At 49.0% G+C, this 18,966-nt stretch overlaps 4 protein-coding genes across 4 annotated transcripts; 3 read left to right on the forward strand and 1 right to left on the reverse strand.

Annotated features, from left to right (window-relative positions):
• Nucleotides 1-1,957: 1,957 nt before the first annotated feature.
• LACBIDRAFT_314190 (uncharacterized protein) lies at nucleotides 1,958-2,134 on the reverse strand (the record flags this gene model as incomplete). Its single annotated transcript, XM_001877906.1, has 1 exon — nucleotides 1,958-2,134. One exon carries the CDS (start codon nucleotides 2,132-2,134, stop codon nucleotides 1,958-1,960), a length of 177 nt encoding a protein of 58 aa, XP_001877941.1.
• Nucleotides 2,135-2,852: 718 nt separating this feature from the next.
• LACBIDRAFT_177837 (uncharacterized protein) lies at nucleotides 2,853-5,860 on the forward strand. The gene is made up of 15 exons (XM_001877553.1): nucleotides 2,853-2,965; nucleotides 3,024-3,098; nucleotides 3,155-3,314; nucleotides 3,373-3,568; nucleotides 3,633-3,702; nucleotides 3,734-3,756; nucleotides 3,833-4,044; nucleotides 4,101-4,259; nucleotides 4,318-4,538; nucleotides 4,590-4,701; nucleotides 4,766-4,864; nucleotides 4,924-5,038; nucleotides 5,101-5,159; nucleotides 5,216-5,335; nucleotides 5,404-5,860. Exons 1-15 carry the CDS (start codon nucleotides 2,940-2,942, stop codon nucleotides 5,542-5,544), a joined length of 1,788 nt encoding a protein of 595 aa, XP_001877588.1. The 5' UTR covers nucleotides 2,853-2,939; the 3' UTR covers nucleotides 5,545-5,860.
• Nucleotides 5,861-8,933: 3,073 nt separating this feature from the next.
• On the forward strand, nucleotides 8,934-10,656 carry LACBIDRAFT_324428 (uncharacterized protein; the record flags this gene model as incomplete). Its single annotated transcript, XM_001877554.1, has 5 exons — nucleotides 8,934-8,963; nucleotides 9,018-9,033; nucleotides 9,170-10,374; nucleotides 10,423-10,503; nucleotides 10,558-10,656. 5 exons carry the CDS (start codon nucleotides 8,934-8,936, stop codon nucleotides 10,654-10,656), a joined length of 1,431 nt encoding a protein of 476 aa, XP_001877589.1.
• A 1,961-nt stretch (nucleotides 10,657-12,617) lies between these two features.
• LACBIDRAFT_399672 (adenylate cyclase) lies at nucleotides 12,618-17,602 on the forward strand (the record flags this gene model as incomplete). The annotated part of the gene is given in 5 exon segments (XM_001877555.1): nucleotides 12,618-12,821; nucleotides 12,930-13,116; nucleotides 13,169-13,292; nucleotides 13,312-15,015; nucleotides 15,076-17,602. 5 exon segments carry the CDS (start codon nucleotides 12,618-12,620, stop codon nucleotides 17,456-17,458), a joined length of 4,602 nt encoding a protein of 1,533 aa, XP_001877590.1. The 3' UTR covers nucleotides 17,459-17,602.
• Between the last annotated feature and the right edge of the window lie 1,364 nt (nucleotides 17,603-18,966).

Below are 18,966 nucleotides of genomic sequence, written 5' to 3' on the forward strand. Positions count from 1 at the left end.
CCTTAAACGTGGCCTTCAGACTGTTTTCGTGGGGGCGATTGGGATCAGACATGGTGGTTCAAAAGAGAGTTGCCGTGTGGCGTGCCTACAACTTGTTACCAGGCATAGCCTCACCATGTCATCTGACAGCTTGAGGGTCGGTCACGAGCCTCGTAAAGGTCCAAATGTCATCACGTATCAAATACAACATTGAAAAGGTGGTGAAGGATTAGAAATAAATAAATTAGATAAAAGTGACACGGTGTAGAGAAGGGGGACCAACGTTCAACGCTACTATATCAGCTTGTCGCGATCCCCGTTGAACGTTGAAGTGGCTGTGGCTGTGCCTCATATATCTTTTCACCGCAACTGGCACCTCAGAAAAAATAACTCAGGTTGCATAACTCGAAGTTGAGTAGGGCTAATGCGTAGCTCTCTCTTCTTTCATGAGTGAGTACACCAATCCCGTTTTCTACTCTGAGTCGACACACCCACCAAGTACTTCTGATCGATTTAGCATTTCAAGGTTTCAACCCAGTCATTTGATTTTGGGAATCGTACGACTGCTACAGGGAACGTACACTGTTCAATTGACCTCGAGCCATACAAAACCCCGGCCAACGGCTCATTCACGAGGATTGCTCACCAGTCAAGTTCCCCGTTACCCAGGTCCATCTCACTCTACTTGATCTATTCACCGGCTCTACCATATTTGTATTGAACTTCACCAGTGACCACGGATATACAATAACCTCTCGGGAGTCGGGAACTTGAACTTACTCGAGGTCACCTTTGACGGTGTCTTGTGACCTACCACGCTGGAGCCGTGCAATTCGGCGTTTGTGGTACGTATCCGTGGTTGATTTGATTGGTGATGACGGAGATGTTGTAGGACCCGTTCTCTCTCCGAGTTGTGGGTTTGTCAAGAACACTGCGGTTGAACGGAGGGGATGAGGATGACGTTGTGTGGTGCCACTTCGATTACTGCAGCTGTCAGTGGGGGGCTACGATTGTGAGTTTTACTGTTGTTATTCAGGCAGTAAGTAATGATCGCTCCCCTGATTTTTGAAGAAAAATTTTCAGCATGTCACACTGAGGACGGTACTCGATATGGTTAACGTTTGGACTCCCATGCCAAACGCACAAGTGCCAGTGGCTCATTTCACTGATTATCGATAGCCCTTACCCTAAAGCTAAGAGCTTCCATCCTCATTTCATTTTTCATCTTTCTTCCATTCAATGCGACTGAACTTTCTTTCTTTAGGACACACACATGGCGATTGGTGACTCACCAGCCTCGTGGCACAAGCACACAGCGCCCATCGAGGGCCGAGGCTGATACCGTAACGACCACCCCAGCCCAGGTCCTGCACAACCTCATTTGAGCAACCACCTGGCACTAACGCCCACATTTGCTTGCTTATTATAGATCCAAACCGGACCCTTGCTATGCCAGAGTCTAATCCTCATGTTTCTTGTCGTGCGTCCATCCAGAAAACGGATCAGATGATACAAATGTACCCCGCACGCTCGCCCCGCATCCCGCAAAAACACGCCGCCCGCAAGCTCGAACACGCCGCCCCGTGTTTAGAGGCTCAAACACGCCGCCCACAGGTGTTTTTGGGATTCTCAGGCTGCCTAAAGTCCAGACAGGTGCCTAAGCTTTAACGAGACTTGAGCCAGGGTCGGTGGGCATAATGGCGTCTCGTTTTCCCCAAAGCTCCTCGTCCCCCGGGTTCTGACTTATCTCTGTGTTTATAAGCACAGGGTTCCGAAGTGTTTGTGCACTTCGGAATCGGGCAGGCTCAGCCGAAAGGACTGCGGAAGTGCCGGCTTCTTCATGCAGGGAACGTTTACTATGAGATGAAGCTGCACACCTCCATTCATTCCAGGGAATCTCAGTACATGTTTGTTCGAGCAGCTCAACGTGTATGACCAGGTGATGTGCACCTAGAATCTATTGTTTTCTGATTCCGCTCTATGTGCGTAGGAAGTAGCAAGTGGTGTCCTTATCGATTGTACTATGGGACAGATATAAATTCAGGATGATATTAGTATCGGTCTTTCTCGGTTCTTCTAGCATTGTAATGTTATAGTCTACGATCGGGGGGGTGACCAAATATAGGACACTGTACCTCTGACACGTGTTGTTCATCCTCCGATCTCCTTGAATAACCGCATCACCTAAATCTTTTTCACTTCTTCTTCCCCGTCTTCCTCCCACACACACACACACTATGCCTCCTCCACCTCCACCCCCTCCACCACTCTGCTTCAACCTCCCAGGCAGCAAGAAACAAAACCGCCGCCTCAGCTGGTCGAGCGCTGACAAAAGCATGACTAGTTACCGTGGAGACCACCTTGACAAACAATCGTCTTTCTCATCCACACCCACCGTCCCAGGCGCCCGCCCCGAGAGTATAACCTTCCACTCCGATTCAGAGAAATATGACGAAGTACCCGACGCGATGCCTGGCTTTACTTCCGTTACTCCTGGCAAATCAAAGCTGGCACGCGGGAATACGATGACGGGTACCAAAAAGTCTACGACGTCGAGTAAGTGGGGGTATGGATGGGGCGTCGGGAAGCGGGACAAGGATTTGGGGGATGGGGATGAGCAAGAGCAAGAACATGAGGGCGAGTCGGGGACCACTATGTATCGTGTTGCTCCTGTCAGACGGGACAGCAAGTCCTCACAGAACAGCCGATCGACGCAGAGGACGCAGGATTCGAATAGAACGCAGAGTAGCTCTGCGACGAAGACGTCTCATCAGTCTAGGCAGACGTATCGGAGTAATGGGAGTCGGTCGACTGCGCCTAAACCTCGTCCTCCGCTTTTACACGCCCATGATTCGACAAGCACCTTGGTTGGATCGGCTTATGAGAGGAAGATTAATGATGTGGAGAGTATTAAGGAGAAGCCGGATACGACGGAGAGGTTGGATCAGTTGAGGGAGTTGATGGCGAAGGATACGTTGGATTATTAGTGCGTTTTTCAAAACCCGATTTCATATTTTAGAAGGCTGACGTGTTGATTGGGATAGTGTTGTGCCTACTGAAGATGCCCATCAGTCTGAATACGTCTCTGCGAGTGACAAGCGACGAGAGTTCATCTCCGGGTGAGTCGTCCTTCGCTCTCCTTCTTCACAAGAATCTAAACCTATTTCCTATCTAGATTCGCGGGGTCAGCAGGCCAAGCAATCGTATCAAAAACATCCGCATATCTGATCACCGACTCGCGGTACTGGCTACAAGCTCAAGAACAGATAGACGAGAATTGGAAACTCATTCCTGCCGGGAAAGCCGGCGAACCGAAGGATTGGATCGAGTGGATTGTTGTAAGTATTTTTCTTTTCTTTTTCTTGAATGCTTTCAAATACAGGTCACTTATAGGGACGAGTCAAAGGAGCTAGGATAGGCATCGACGCACGCATGCTCTCACACGAAAAAGCCACGCTGTTAAACACGAAACTCGCTCCACTGGATTCTAAACTCGTTTACCCGCCTCAAAATCTGGTTGACCTTGTATGGAGGGATAAACCGCCCAAACCTAAAGAACCTGTGTATGAGCAGGGGACTGAGTTTACTGGTACGTTTTTCTTCTTTGGTGTGGTGTTTTGTGGGAAGGACTGACGGGTTGATTGGACGAACAGGAAAAGATGCACATTCCAAGCTTTCGGAGATTAGACATTGGATAAGACAACAGCCTGCTTCTACCTCCACGTTTTCAAAGGGCGACCCGACGCCTGCACAGATCCACGTTGGGACGCTCATCACGTCGTTGTCTTACATTGGTGCCTATCAACCCTCAATTCTTTAATTGTAAACCCAGCTAAATTTTACTCTCTTATAGCATACACATTGAATTTACGCGGCTCAGACATCCCATATAACCCGCTCTTCCATGCATACCTGTTCGTAAGCCTCGACACGGCCGTCCTATTCCTCGACTCGTCAAAAGTCGTGGATCGCTTGTCGGAGTACTTAAAGAGGATAGCGGTCGAACGGAGGGATTATACGGACTTGTGGCCGTTTTTGAGGAAGAGGGAGTGGGGTGATGGCAAAGTGAGTTGATTCGTCTTTTTTTTTTGGAATGAAGAGAAAAGCTAATTGGATTGTAGATACTCCTTTCGCCCCAGACGCCCTATGCGATATCGTTGATGTTGACGCATTATCGGTATACGATTGCGCCTTCGCATATTGAGCATATGATGTCGATTAAGAATGAGACTGAGATTGAGTGCATGAAACGCGCGTATTTAAGGGATGGAGTTTCTTTTGTACGTTTCCTTTCTTTCCCCTCTCTTCCACCTCTTTCCTTGCTTACATCCTCATTAGGTCCGTTTCCTAGCGTGGCTAGACCAAAAGCTCAACGACGGCTACGACATCACAGAATACGAAGCTGCGTCTCGATTGACGGAGTTTAGGCGGAAGAACAAGAATTTCATGGGATTGGCGTATGAGAATATATCAGCTAGTGGACCGAACGCTTCGTTGCCTCATTATTCGCCCAAGAGGTCTACGGCGAGGATGATTGATCGGGAGACGCCTTATCTCAAGTACGTTTTCTCCTTGGCTGCATTATTGTGATTGAACTAAATCACTTCTAGTGATTCGGGAGGACAGTACAGGGACGGAACTTGTGATACGACAAGGACTGTACATTTCGGCCGACCGTCGGCGGAGCAGTCTGAGGCGTATACTAGGGTGTTGCAAGGGCATGTACGTTCAGTTCTTTCTTTCCCACCTTGCGCGACCCGTTTTTTGCTAACTTAACCTTGGGTAGATTGCGATTGACAGTGCGATTTTCCCGGAGGGTACGTCCGGCCAGCAGTTGGACGTGCTTGCTAGGAAGGCTTTATGGAAGGAGGGGTTGAATTACTTGGTTCGTCTTTCCTTTGGCCTTTGGATGGATGGGGTAGGCCTGATTAATTTGTAATGCAGCACGGAACGGGTCATGGGTTTGGGTCATTCCTGACTGTCCATGAGGGCCCACAGAGCTTCTCGAGCAGCGTGCCGTTGGTTGCTGGTCACGTCATTACTAACGAGCCTGGGTATTGTGAGTTCCCCTTTTCTTATTCGCCACACGAGGACATGCGGCTGATAAGCGGATTACGTCAGATAATGAGGGTAGATGGGGCATGAGGATTGAGAGTGCGCTTGTTGTTCGTCGTGTCAAGGTGAGAGTTTTTTTGATTGCTTTGGTTGGTTGAGAGTTGTGCTGATTGTGGGATAGACGAAAGGCGAATTCAACGGCGACACTTGGTTAGGCTTTGAGAGGCTTACTTGTGTGCCTATACAAACTAGGATGGTGAAGGAGAGTATGTTGACCAAGGAGGAAAAGGCGTGGTTGAAGGTATGCCTTCATCTAGTCCCTTCAAGTTGAGTAAAGGGGAAGTGACTAACGATGCGTTTGGAATGCAGGAACATAATCAGCGTTGCTTGGAAAGGCTTTCTCCCCTTTTGAAGGAGGATAAGCGGGCGATGACGTGGCTGAAACGAGAGGCTGCACGTGGGATTGGGTTGGCGCCTGCTGCGGGAGGCGTTAGCATTGAATGGGACTGATACTGCTCAACCTCTGCGGGACTGATACCCTACCTCCGCACAACCCCTGCGATACCTACCTGGACACCCCACAGGACACACAGAACGATTGGATTGACAGGATATATTTACGTTACCCTCCTCTTCCTCTTCTCACCCCCACTCCTCCTTTCTTTCTCCTGGATACCTTCCCCATCCCTCATAGACGGGTCTCATTCACGATCTCACAGGATATTCTCTCGCAGAGGGAGTGCTTGCGAGTCTATAGAATCTCTTCTTCCCCTCCTCCTTCTCTTTCTTTTCCGTATACTGATCCCTAATTTAATCTTTTCTCTTCTCTCTTTGTATACTATGTACTTCTACCTACCTACCTATACCGTTACCGCGAAAACTCCTTTACCCACGTTTCCTTGTTATTATACACGTTTCTTTTACGGTAAACACAAAACTTTTGCTACTTACCCTCTTGTTTGATCTATCTACTTATATATACGCACAGTCTGTCTAGATGATGGGCTCTTAAAGGAATGGATGATACACGTTGCTCAGTACGGGAATATAAACCTTTCATATACACACGATGGACGACAGGTAGTAGATACGTATGCAAGTAGAATAGACAGCAACCATCTATCGTCTCTGGGTCTTTCCACCCTTGCGTTTGCCAGCGAACAAATGTTTTGGCTGTAAAGTAACACCATCAGTTCATGCCACCAACTGAATAAACACGTCTCCAAGAACCCTACCATTTTGGTTTTGATCGTACGATCGCCCTCTCCCGCTTTCGCCAGCATATTGCGAGGTCTTTGACCGAGGTTGCGTAGTTTGACTGCACGAGCTGCTTGCTAGAAGAAAAGAAGGTATGTTTGTCAGACATGAAGGAAAGACGACAAAAGAACCCGAAACTCACCCCTTCGTCCCGCATACCAGCCAAATGACGATGTGACCTCGGCTCACGCCTATTCACCACCCCACCCGAGTTGGTCTTTGACCGTTTCTTAGAAGCCCCCTCACCATCCACGTCCATCCAACTCTCCTCTCCCCCGTCCTCCTCCTCATCATCATCGTCGTCATCCATATCCACATCCTCATCATCACCGCGTTTCCGTTTGGCACCCTGGATCTTAGCAAGCATCTCCGCACGTTCTTGGATACGGCTCGGGTCCAAACCGGCTTTAGTCAGCCCTTCCGTGAGCTCCGTGAGCGTTCGTAGCCCGGCGGTACGTGGTAGTCTTGATTGATTCTTCTTTGACTTTTTGATGCTTTGCGATTGGATTTTGTGCGAGAGGGCGATGGTGGCTGCGGCTGCTTCGCGTTCGTCGTCCGAGTCGAACTGGTGAAAAAAAAAAAAGGAAGAGTTGGGTGAGTGGTGTTTGAGAAAAGAAAAGAAAAGAGGAAGGAAGGGGGTGCAAACCATGTCTTCTTCAGAGTCGTAGAACCCTTCGGCTTGTAGTTTTTCTTCTTCACGTTCTAGAGCTTCTAGCTTCTCGGCGATGTCTGGATCGATAAAGTCGGCGACGTTCTTGCCGTCCATGATTTCGGGTATGATGTCCATCTTCCACTCGGGGTTGGCAAGGAGGTAGTTCTCTGTGTAAAGTAGCGTTAGCTAAGGAAGTAGGAGAAAAAACGAGGATAAAACGAACGTTTCATGTTGATGTTGAATACACCAGGCCCACCTTCCACCAACTCAATATCACGTTGAAGCTGACGACGATCCGGGTCATTCTTATCATATTTCTTCTTCCCCTTCACCGCTTCAGGGATGAACGGAGCCCTCACAACGTCGTCCCGTGCTTTAGGCTGAGCGACGTGGATGCGGTTGATGATAGAGTTGACCTTGCTTCCCTTCATTTTAGCGTCGACTCTGTGGGCGAGGAGGGCATCGCAGGCTTTGTTTTTGAGGTCCATAACGCCTTCTTCGGAGTAACACGATACTTGGACACATTGGACGTCTTCTTGGTCGATGATCTCTTGCACGAGTGCGCGGGAGTCGGGGTGGATGTCTTCGAGGCGCATGACGTCGATTTTGTTGATGACGAGAAGGGTGGGTTTTCCATTGAAGAGGGGTTTGATGGAGTGGAAGAGTTTACACTGTTTTCGGTTAGAGAAATGGCGGCAAGGGATGATGGATAACGTACTTGGGCTTCTACAGAGTACCCACACTGTTCACTGAGATCCATAAAGTACAAAACACAACTTTTCAGATGAGCCAAGGCGGTGATGCTCTGCATCTCAATCGTGTTCATATCCTCGAGAGGGTGGTCCAGGATACCAGGGGTATCAATCACTTGCCATCGAAGGTATTTATAGTCGAGATGGCCAACGAAAAGAGACTTGGTCGTAAAAGCGTAAGGTTGCACATCCACATCAGCCCGTGTGACTTTATTGATGAAGGACGATTTTCCGACGTTGGGGTAGCCGCAGATGAGGAGCGTACGTGTGTTGGGATCGATATTCGGAAGACGGGATATGTGCTGTCGTACTTGCTCAAGGTACGCCAGGGCGTCTTTCTGTCGTCTCATGATTGTCGCCATGCTGTTTTTGCAGGTTGAGACTTTGTCAAGTGCGAAAAAAAGAACACAGAACTCACCGACCAAGAGCAGCCTTCTTCAGCTGCTTGCACCTGTACAAACTGTCACCGAATTTCAAGAGACGGACATAATCTTTGGCAACTTGGTCGATCAGATGGCGGGCGGTGCGAAGCTGGCCTAGTGCGAGCTTGTAGTGGTTTTTGTCGTAAAGCACGTTCATAAGTGAGGATAAGAACGGGTGAAGGTCCTGTATTCAACGGAACAAACAACTCAGACACAAAATCAAATCATGAAGAAGGAGGTATAACGAACATCAAGCATCGGGAATTCCGTCAAAATAGCACCAAGCTTCTCATCGAATGTGTCCTGCGTAAATTTGACCTTTCTCATATAAAAGTTTCGTATACGGCTGATCTTGAAGTTCTTATGGATGACCTGAATACATTTTCAGCATCAAAAAAGTGAGATCTTGGGTAGAAGTGTGTAAGAACCGTTGGTGTCTTTCGCTGAGTCTTGGACAGCACGATATCCAAGAAATCAGCAGCGGTTGGCACAGGGGCAATCGCTTTGAGGCCGCTCGTCGACATTTTGGCTTGAGGTGAACGACGACGGCGACTGGAGGGTTTTTGGAGGGGGCCTCGTTGAAGTCGCGGAGAGGAAAATAAAGTATTGGTTTCCCACACTCCCACGTGGTAAGATTAGATTTGATTTTTTTCTCCCTCAAAGCCCTTCGAAGTTCGTCCACTAGTCTTGCGCCAGTCGCGAATATATGCCCAAATCTCAGGTAGTTAATATGCTTGAAAACGACTGGCCGTCATCCCAAGAACGAGAAGAAATCACTATTGAATCACTAGTTGTATTTCTTGTTATCTTCTAAAGATGTCGGAGATTCAAATGATAATTGACAAGGTAAAGTTCGCCTGGCCATAGCAGCAGCTCTGAAAATATTTGTAGTAAGTCCAGCAAAGAACAACCACTTGTGAGTGCTCGCACATACGAATTGTTTCCATTTTCCAGTGTACTAAGAAAAACTTGTAGAAAATTGGCACTGGCGCTCGGCACCTTTTGCTGGGATCAATCAATTCGGCCCTGACATATGGTCATCTGTATCTCAGGGTCCCCTCCACGCTCCTTCAAGTTCACGCGCCGCACATCTTTGAAACTCCTCTTGACCGTTTTCATCACCTTCACAGTCCTCTTCATCCTATCCAACGACACTCCTTCACCACTCCACCGTAAATCCTCCTCACAAGGATGTCCACCCACTTCATACACAAACGGATCATGGATCTACAACCCGCACAACGCGACGAGGATGGAGAAAAAGGACGACGCGCTCTTCTTTTCCGGGTTTGAAGGATGTGCGAGCTCTAGGGAATATTACTGGCACCTCGCAGCGGACAAAGAAGACCAATGGGACCGGTTCCCGCGTGCCCATTCGTATGAGTGGGTCGGTCAGTGTGGCCTCGGACCAATCGACCCGGAATTGATTGTGAAACACCTCGTGGAGGATGGGGGGTGGTTGCTTGTTGGAGGTATGTTTGTATCGCGTTATTCGATGGCTTTTGGTGCTCAGTTTATTTTAGACTCGGTGACGGAGAACCACTTCTTTTCGTTATCCTGCCTATTATACCCACACGTCATCGCAACGCCAAAGTATACCGAAGGCGGCTCATTCGACCGCGGCTGGCCGCAGAATTTATACCTCAACCCGTCTTCACCACTCCTCCAACACAAACACATCTCTTTTCCGGATGGGTTCGATATCACCGTGACCCCTCTAGTCACCTTCCGACGAATCGATCTTTTATTCTCCCAAGCTGAACTTCTGGATATACATCGGTCCATTTACCCCTCCCCTCCACAGGCACAGGGATTCAAACTATTCAGCGACGAACCCGTATGGACACTTGCACTCGCCTCATACCTCGACCTGTTCACGTCCCCTCTTCCTTTGGGGAACTACGCCACCATGGTCGTAAGCACCGCAGGACACTGGACTACGACCCTTTTCTCTGGCTATCACGACGAGACCAAGGCCGACTCTGGGTACGGCATTGATCCGGGCCTGCTTTCTTTTTTCAATGAGGCGATGACGATATGGGCCCGTGAGGTGCAGGCCGTTTTGTGGAATCAACATCGCAGCAACTTGAGGTTCGGAAGGCCGGCAAAAAAGAAAAAGAGGCGTGTGCTTGTACGCTCTTATTTACCTGGCCATGAAGACTGTCACGCCGCGCGCGAGCCGTGGGCAGAGGTCCAGCCTTTTGTTTGGAATTGGTATAATTGGGGCTACGTCGATGCTTTCAATCGCGTTTTTGAGGTATGGCGAACCTTTATATGTCGTGCATAACTTGAAATGGCTTTTTAGACCGTTCTTGTGGAACGGACAAGGTTCCCCGATATTCATTATCTGCCCATTGACCGCCCTGGAAGATTACGGCCCGATGCGGTGAGTAATTAAACTCGCTTGGGCCTTTCAGGTTTCATTGATGATTCATTTTAGCATACCACGGGGGATTGTTTGCATATTATGACTGGGGCTGGCGTGCTTGAGGGTTGGACGCATTATATCTGGCACTACGTTACGCACGAAATTGTCTAATTTGGTGTGGATGATCATGACGGAACTCTGGGTTCTGGTTTAGACCTCTTGGTTCCGCTGCGCGAGGATCAATCTCCGGAGAGGCGCCCTCTTTCATTAATCGATGGGGTACTAGATTAGTTTGCGTATGTTGAGTACTGTCCTGTGCAGTGCCTAGTAAGTACTGGGCAGGGGCCTGGCAAAGATATGATCAATACACGAGTTCAAATTACGGCTAGTGGCATTGACTTCAATATGTATTGTTTAAGGTAGCTCTGGACTCGCTCCATGCGTTTTTGACAGAAACACCTCTCGTACGAGTAACGACACGTTGCCTCTACATTGACCATGTCCATGTCAAATTTATGTATGGATTAGGAAATGCGGTTCCATCAGCGCTACATGTTAATTAAACATGATGAGAGTCCTAGGTTAAACCGACCAAGATTAAGGTGGGCATCACTCCCAGATAGATATATAAGTTTTATAACTCCATCACGCCGCCGCCGCCGCTTTAAAGACGTTCAGACAGGTGCTAAGTGGACAGGTGCCTCACCAGAGCAAAGTTATGCGATGTCTTAACTGGCCTGATGTGACAAGCTCAAGAATCCGAGGAACACGCAAGCAAATGACAAAGTTTCCTTTCCAGAGTTCAAGCTCAAGCGCTTCAGGGCTTGTTGTGCGATATATCGGAATTGATGAATACAAGGTCATATAATAGATACATAGCTCCCAGTAGCGATCGGAATTCCTCTGGTAACCGTTTGTTTCATTTGTTAAAGGGTTGGCAAGAAGTTGAATACTGTCAGTGCACAATGAGAACGGAAATGGAACGTCAGATGCTTGTATGAAGTTGGCTATGACGATTCTGGCTATGTTCCAGGTGGTTTATCTTTTGGGAGGTTGAGGATGATCGATTTGACAACTTGACGGAAGAAAGCAAATGTTGCGGTGTATAGTTTGAACACCGGACTTAGGTCGTGACCTGGATTCAGCTTTTGACAGTACTTTCTGTCCCGTCGCTCCGCCTTCATACACAAACGAAAAATGCCACGGCGAGAGTCGACGATGAGCGATATTAGCGTCAGGCTTACGGAGGACGACGTCGACGGTAATGGCGTGGCCCGCTTGGCGCTGGTTTCGTCAGCGCCAGTTAACGAGGATTCGACGATAGCTCCTTGGTTGGATGTCCCAGTCCGTCTTCATACAACAAGCTTTTTTATCATATTAACCTCATTTTTTTTTCACAGCCAACGCCTCCACCGAAACCCCCACCACGCCCCTTTGGACTGTCCTCAAAGGGATCTCTGGCCTCCCTCATACCACTACGACAAGGCAGCGCGTCCAGCCTGCTTCGCGGAAATCGTCCTTCAGAATCATCCCAGAGTAATCTTAGCATAACCGACACATCCAGTCTCCGCTCAGCAGACGACGACTCCCGCATAACATTCAACAGCGGCTCCTCCTCAACTGACTCTGGCAAAAAGTCATCGTTGACCAGCGTATTTTCGAGGCTGAGGAGCAAGTCGAGCAAGCCTCAACTGGTCGTTGAGCACAATCATGGTTCCAACGGGTCAGAACATCCTTCACTCCGTCCCCCTGCACCACCTCTCCCAGATGCCTATGTCTCTTTCCTCAACGTCGGCGCAGCCCCTTCCTCCCTTTCCCTCGCCTCCGTCGCTTCATCATCCCAGAAACGGGAAAAACGCGACAAGAAGAAGAAGAAACCGTCTCAGACTCTCGAGCCTCCATCACCACCACCAAAAGACGACGAGCACCGACACATGCTCGACACGGACATCGACAAAATGGACGGCATTGTCGATTTTAGCAAGGCTGGTCTGCCTAGTGGTGGTGAGTCGAGCGCGAATGGTCACCACCTCCTCCCTTCGGATCCAGGCCCTTCCATTTACCCTTCCCTGGATTTCACCAACCCATTCGTACCAACGTCCGCCTCGGACAAGCGGAAAGCAATAATACCCATGGATTACCGTAAAGTCTCGCCAAAGACCGTGATACCCCCCGGATTCAACCGGATACCTATTAACCCATCATCAACGTCAAATCTAAACGGGGATGGGCCAGGCAGCCCAACATGGACTCCGCCAGAGAGTTGGGCGGTGGAGAAAGAGGAGGAGGAGGGAGGGGACGACCCGGATGCGGCGGAGTCGAGCTCGGATGATACTGTTGTTGGAGGGAAAGGGAAGGGATGTGCGATGATGAACGGAGACGGAGGGCCGAAGTCGCAGCACCACCGGAAACGAAAACTACTACCTATCAAGCAGCAGCTTCAGCCAAGGTTGTCGATAATCTCGGAACGCCCGTATCGGATTCGGATTTATCGCGCTAACAATACTTATCATGTCGTTTCGATACCCTTCAATGTGACGGTCGCGGCGTTGACACCTGCTCTTAACAAGAAATTGCTGCTTGGGGATGATAGGGTGCAACATCGTTTGTATTTGAAGGAGCGGGGAAGAGGTATGGTTCCCTTTCTTCTTCTTGCTTTTTACTGTGTTCACCGTGTATGTAGAGCGAATACTTGCGCAGACGGAAAAGCCAGCGGATATAGTTAGGCGGCGGTTGGAACAAGCTGGATATGACCCTGTTGATGGACTGGAACTGTTGGGCGGTGAAGGACTATCTTTTCTCTTGAAGTTTGTCTATAAAAGCCAGCTTCTTGGTCCTGCGGTACGCATATCTTTTTAAACAAACTTTGAATATGTCCTTATTCATTGACCAGGAGGAAGAACTCAACTTTAACGACAATTTTGACTTTATCGACCTGACGGGTCGAAGTCTGCGGACGATCCCTGTCATTCTTCATCAACATGCGCATTCCATCGTATCCCTCAAGCTCTCGCGAAATCCAATGCTTGAAATCCCTTTGGACTTTATCCAATCGTGTTCTGTGCTACGGGAACTCCGCTTGTCCAACATGGCAATGAAGAAAGTCCCTCAGAGCGTACGACACTCAACAACCCTCCACCGTCTCGACCTCTCTTCAAATCGTCTGGGGGACCTCGAAGATGCTTATCTAGAACACATTCCTGGCTTGATAACGCTATATATCCAGAACAACAGGATAGAAAAGCTACCATGGCATTTCCCCCGCCTTCGATCACTAACAACACTCAACCTATCCAACAACAAATTTCAAACACTCCCCATCCTCATCACACAACTCGAAAACCTACGCGACCTCGATATCTCATTCAACATGATCTCGGAAATACCAGAGGAGATCGGCCAACTGCAGAACCTTGAACGACTCATCATCGTCGGGAACCAAGTCGTCAAATTCCCCAGGGAATGCGCTGATTTGAAGAGGTTAAGGATTTTGGATTGTAGACGGAATCAGATCTCGGATTTGACTGTGATTTGTGCGCTGCCGCAGTTGAATCAGCTCAGCGCGGATCATAATTCGATACATGGTCTGGATCTGGCGCTGGGTGTACACCTTACGAGGCTTGACGTGTCGCATAATGATATCACGCAGGTTTCGCTTGTACCGGTGGGAGGGCCGATGATGGCGTATGCGTTGACTTCACTCGATCTGTCGTATGCCAAGTTGTCGTCGTTGGAGGACGTGGCTCTCGGGTGTCTGTCGACTCTTCTAACGCTAAACCTCGCACACAACTCATTTCGCTCTCTCCCCGATACGCTGGGCGATCTCAGTTGGCTGGAGACGCTCTCTGTCTCGGATAACAAGCTCGACGCACTCCCTTCGTCCATTGGGAGGCTGCAGAAGTTGGAATTCCTCGATGCGCATAATAATAGCTTGACGGAGCTTCCGCAGAGTCTTTGGAATTGCGCGAATCTTACGAAGATTAATGTGACCTCGAACTTTTTGGGGTCGTGGCATGATCCTCCGGTGAATGTGGGCGTTGTACAACAAGAACCTCCGCCTCCTCTTCCTCCCCAAGCAGCTGAGAACAACACCCTTTCCGTGCCGGCTATTGAGAGGAAGACGTCGACGACCTCGTTGACTGTTACGGGAAACCTTCCGCCTCTTGTGTATTCGCTTGAGAAGCTGTATTTGGGAGAGAACAGGTTAACGGACGACGTTCTTCATCCGTTGATGATATTCAAGGAACTCAAGGTTTTGAATCTCTCGTTCAATGAGATTCAAGAACTGCCACCTTCGTTCTTCCGGAATATGACGCAGCTTGAAGAGTTGTATTTGAGTGGGAATAGGTTGGCGAGTATACCGACGGAGGATCTACCGAAGTTAAAGTGCCTTTCGACGCTTTTCTTGAATGGGAACAAGTTGCAGACGTTACCGCAGGAATTGTGCAAGGCTAAGAATTTGACGAATTTGGATGTGGGGAGTAATTTGTTGAAGTATAATATCAATAATTGGGAGTTTGATTGGAATTGGTGAGTTCCTTTTTTCGTTGGAGTTGTGAATCCCCTCTCTGATTGATTTTGATTTTGTAGGAACTTCAACAAGAACCTCAAGTACCTCAACTTATCTGGGAACAAGCGTCTGCAAATCAAAGCTGAGCCTACGAGGCTATATTCGAATCACCGTCTTTCGAGTAGGGATCCAACGGCAATAGGCCGCCGAACACTATCGGGGTTCACAGACCTCACACAGCTACGCGTACTTGGCTTGATGGACGTCACTATTACCACTACAAGTGCAGACGCAACAGTCGATATTCCAGACGAGAACGACGACCGTCGCGTGCGAACTTCTTCGTCTACCGTCTGTGGCATGGCATATGGCATAGCTGATGCTCTTGGGCGTCATGATTCCCTCAACATGCTCGATCTCGTTCATGAGTTCCCTGGACGGAAGGGAGAAGCTATATTCGCCATGTTCGGTCGTTCGCGGCCACCTTCAAACCTCCTCCCAGGCTCAAGCGCCAATCGACTCTCAAAGTTCCTTCATGATCGCTTTGTCAGCCAGTTTTTGCTGCAGTTGGACGCATTGGATCCTCATAGGGGAGAGATCATCCCAGATGCGCTTCGTCGTACTTTTTTAAAGCTGAACCAGGACTTGCACGATACGCTGTTTTCGAGCAATCGCAAGATGTCGCAGTCGAGTGGGACGACGGGGACCAGCGGCAGCACGTTTGTGGATTCTGCTACTTTGAGAAGCGGGGCGTCTGGTATTGCGCTTTATTTTGTGGGGAAGACGATGTATGTGGCTAATGTTGGGAATGCGCTGGCTGTTGTGTCAAGGCAGGGTGTGGCGCAGGGTGTCTCCAGGAAGCACGATCCGTTTGATAGGAATGAGACTGCTCGTATACGTGCAGCTGAGGGATGGGTGTCACCGCCTGGACTTGTCAACGATGAAGTGGACGTCTCGAGGTCGTTCGGCTACTACTCGCTACTCCCCGTCGTTAACGCACGCCCTGATATCTGTGTATGGGACCTGACGGATCTCGACGAGTTCGTCATCGTGGCCAACTGTGGGCTGTGGGATTACATCTCGTACCAAACTGCCGTGGACATTGCTCGCACTGTGGCGAGAACGGAACGCCCTGATCCTATGATTGCAGCTCAGAAACTTCGTGATTTCGCGATCAGCTATGGGGCGGATGGGAGTACGATGATCATGGTGATTTGGGTTGCGGACTTGTTCAAGTCGTCAAGATCTCGACAGCCTACTCTGGATAATGTTGTTGACCCCCAGATGTACCGAACACGGAAGAAGGACGAGATTCTTGATCGTAGCATTGCCAGGCTCGATATTGAAGTACCTGCGCCGGTTGGCCACCTCGCGCTTGTGTTTACTGATATCCGAAACTCTACACATCTTTGGGAAGCAAATCCGGGTATGCCTTCGGCGATGCGGTTGCATAACAACCTTCTACGTCGCCAACTCCGGTTCTGTGGTGGATACGAAGTGAAAACGGAGGGTGACGCCTTTATGTGTTCGTTCCCCACAGCCCTGGCTGCCGTATGGTGGGCTCTCACGGTGCAAGTTCAGCTATTGCATGAGGCCTGGCCCTTGGAGCTTTTGGAGTGCGAAGATGGAAAACCCCTCGAGGATTCTCAAGGTCGGCTTGTTGCTCGTGGATTGTCCGTTCGGATGGGTATTCACTGCGGTTCGCCCGTGTGTGAGCCGGATCCTATCACCCATCGCATGGATTACTTTGGGCCCATGGTGAATCGTTCTGCTCGTATCAACAGCAGTGCCGGGGGTGGTCAGATCATGTGCAGCACGGAGATCATCCGCGAGATCAATGCAAAGATTCTGGAATCCGAGTCGGAAACAGAGTATTCCAAACTTCAACCGCAGCAAGCAATCGATGCAGTTAAGCGCATGGGTGTTGAGGTCATTACTGTCGGTGAAGTCAAGCTGAAGGGCCTCGAACTGCCAGAGCTCTTGACGCTCATATACCCTTCGGGCTTGGAAGGACGACAGGAGCTGAAAGACGGTCCCACAAATCCTAGTGCATCTGGCTCACGCGTTCAATTTAGTGCCCCACAGACACGTGAATTGGGCATATTGTGCCTCAGAATCGAAGCCCTTGCATCTGGGCGTGTCTTCCAAGCGCCATCCGACCGCAAAGCCAGCCTCGAAACTATCAGCCTTGAGAACGAATCCGAGAGTCAGACACCATCTGGAATCTTCAACGCCGATCCCGACCTTCTCTTACCTCCGATGAACGATCAGTCCTCTGACATGGATCTCATGCTGGTTCTTGATTCGCTGTCTGTTCGAATTGAGAATGCCCTCTCGGCCTTGGTTGAAAAGTTTCACCCACCCACTGTTGACAAGAGCAAGTTCCTCTCCGCGCTACTGGAAGGTGGTGTGCTTGATGAAGGCACGTTACAACACATCGCCTCTGTCCTTCAAGGTCTTTAGCAAATTTTCCTACTTCACCTTCGCTTGTCGTTGTCACTAGTGCTTTGAACTTTGTACTTAGACTATTTATTTTTTTCCTCTACGGTCTTATACCTTGTACACCATTTATTGTAATATATCAAGGGCTTCTAGGATTATGAATTCAACTAATTGTCTGGAAGATGGCACAGCCACATGATACTTCCCTCATGATCATGAACGTCTCTCAGGATCAACATACATACTCCTTCGGGGTCACCAGGCTTGCGATATTATCAACGTCCAACGCACAACCGCTGCTTTACCATTCCCAGGTCATAAATCATGAACGAGTTGAAATCAAGTTTCAATGCCTTTCTAAAAATTCAAGGCGAGGAACTCGGCGTGCAACGGTATCTTCCTTCTCTCTCGTGGGTATTGGCGATGTGACCGAACCACCTTGGACGTTACCAAGAAAAAAAGCGATTTACGAATGAAAGGACGCCCAAGTTTGAACCGGTATTGAATTCGTACGTTTCAACTTCGGTTTTTCTTTCCGGCCGCATCGGTGTTCAATAGAATAATGGATGCAGTCAGAATCCACGAAGGCGCTAGGGTTGTAATCAAGGAAGAGATTTCAGCTGCGTTGTACTTGTTCTCTGACACCTTTAGGCGGAAGGATTCCAGGAACTTCTCTGTGCGATATTGGACGTTTTAGACACCGAATTGGCTTTTATACTCTTGGCTTTGACCTCTTTCCGTTTCGGTGTGTAGGAAGGAGGCAACCGCCGTCCCGGGCCCCAATACCCTATCCCCTTCAGTTGTACGCACAACACGCTGTTATGCCAAAATTCAGGGATTTAATCACATAATATTGATTTTTTTCCAAATCGCTACGAGGGGTGAAAAAAAAGTGTCTAATGCGACGCCCCTTCAATGCCAAAACTCGTCGAGAAATTGAATTTCACAGCTGTGTTCTCGTTCAACCAAGGAAACCTCTCTTGAACCATCCCAACCTCCTCGTAAAACCCTGAGTCCAAATCTGCTGGACGGCCGAACCAAACAACATTGATTGAAACTGTGTGCAGTTGAGGAAAGCCACGAGATAACACGGTGTCCAACTGTCCCCATTCATTTCGAGCGGAAATCGGCTTGCTATGCCAGCTTCTGGTTATTATTATGATCTCGATGTCCAAAGTTTCCAGAACATTGGGCTGAGGAAACATTTGGAGTTTCTCACATAGACCTAGGAGAAGCGTTTCAGTAGAACCGGTTGTACACTGTCCCTTCAAGGTCTTCAGCGTTGAAAAGCTGCTGTTGAAGTCAGGCCATTGGGTAGCAAAAGAGTCCAACACGGTCCTTCTACATGCGAACGTCTCCAATCCGATTGCTTCTGTGCAGATATCCTTTATGAGCTGCGTGTCATTATGACAAACACAACGGATGATTAGCGTCTTGAGTGCATCGAATCTGATCAAGGGATGGCCATCGCTGTCACGATCATGAACAAGTGCCAACGCAAAGTGGCAGGAATATGCGCCAAGTTCGAA

This window comes from Laccaria bicolor, genomic scaffold (assembly GCF_000143565.1).
Source record: "Laccaria bicolor S238N-H82 LACBIscaffold_5 genomic scaffold, whole genome shotgun sequence".
In the NCBI taxonomy this organism is placed as follows: Eukaryota; Fungi; Basidiomycota; class Agaricomycetes; order Agaricales; family Hydnangiaceae; genus Laccaria; species Laccaria bicolor.

Excerpts from the sequence above, each read along its gene's own strand:
- LACBIDRAFT_177837 (XM_001877553.1), top strand. The coding sequence starts at position 2,940 with ATGGCGAAGGATACGTTGGATTATTA. Across the intron at positions 4,702-4,765 it reads CTAGGGTGTTGCAAGGGCAT|ATTGCGATTGACAGTGCGAT; the intron begins GTACGTTCAGTT and ends AACCTTGGGTAG. Across the intron at positions 5,160-5,215 it reads TTGTTGTTCGTCGTGTCAAG|ACGAAAGGCGAATTCAACGG; the intron begins GTGAGAGTTTTT and ends ATTGTGGGATAG.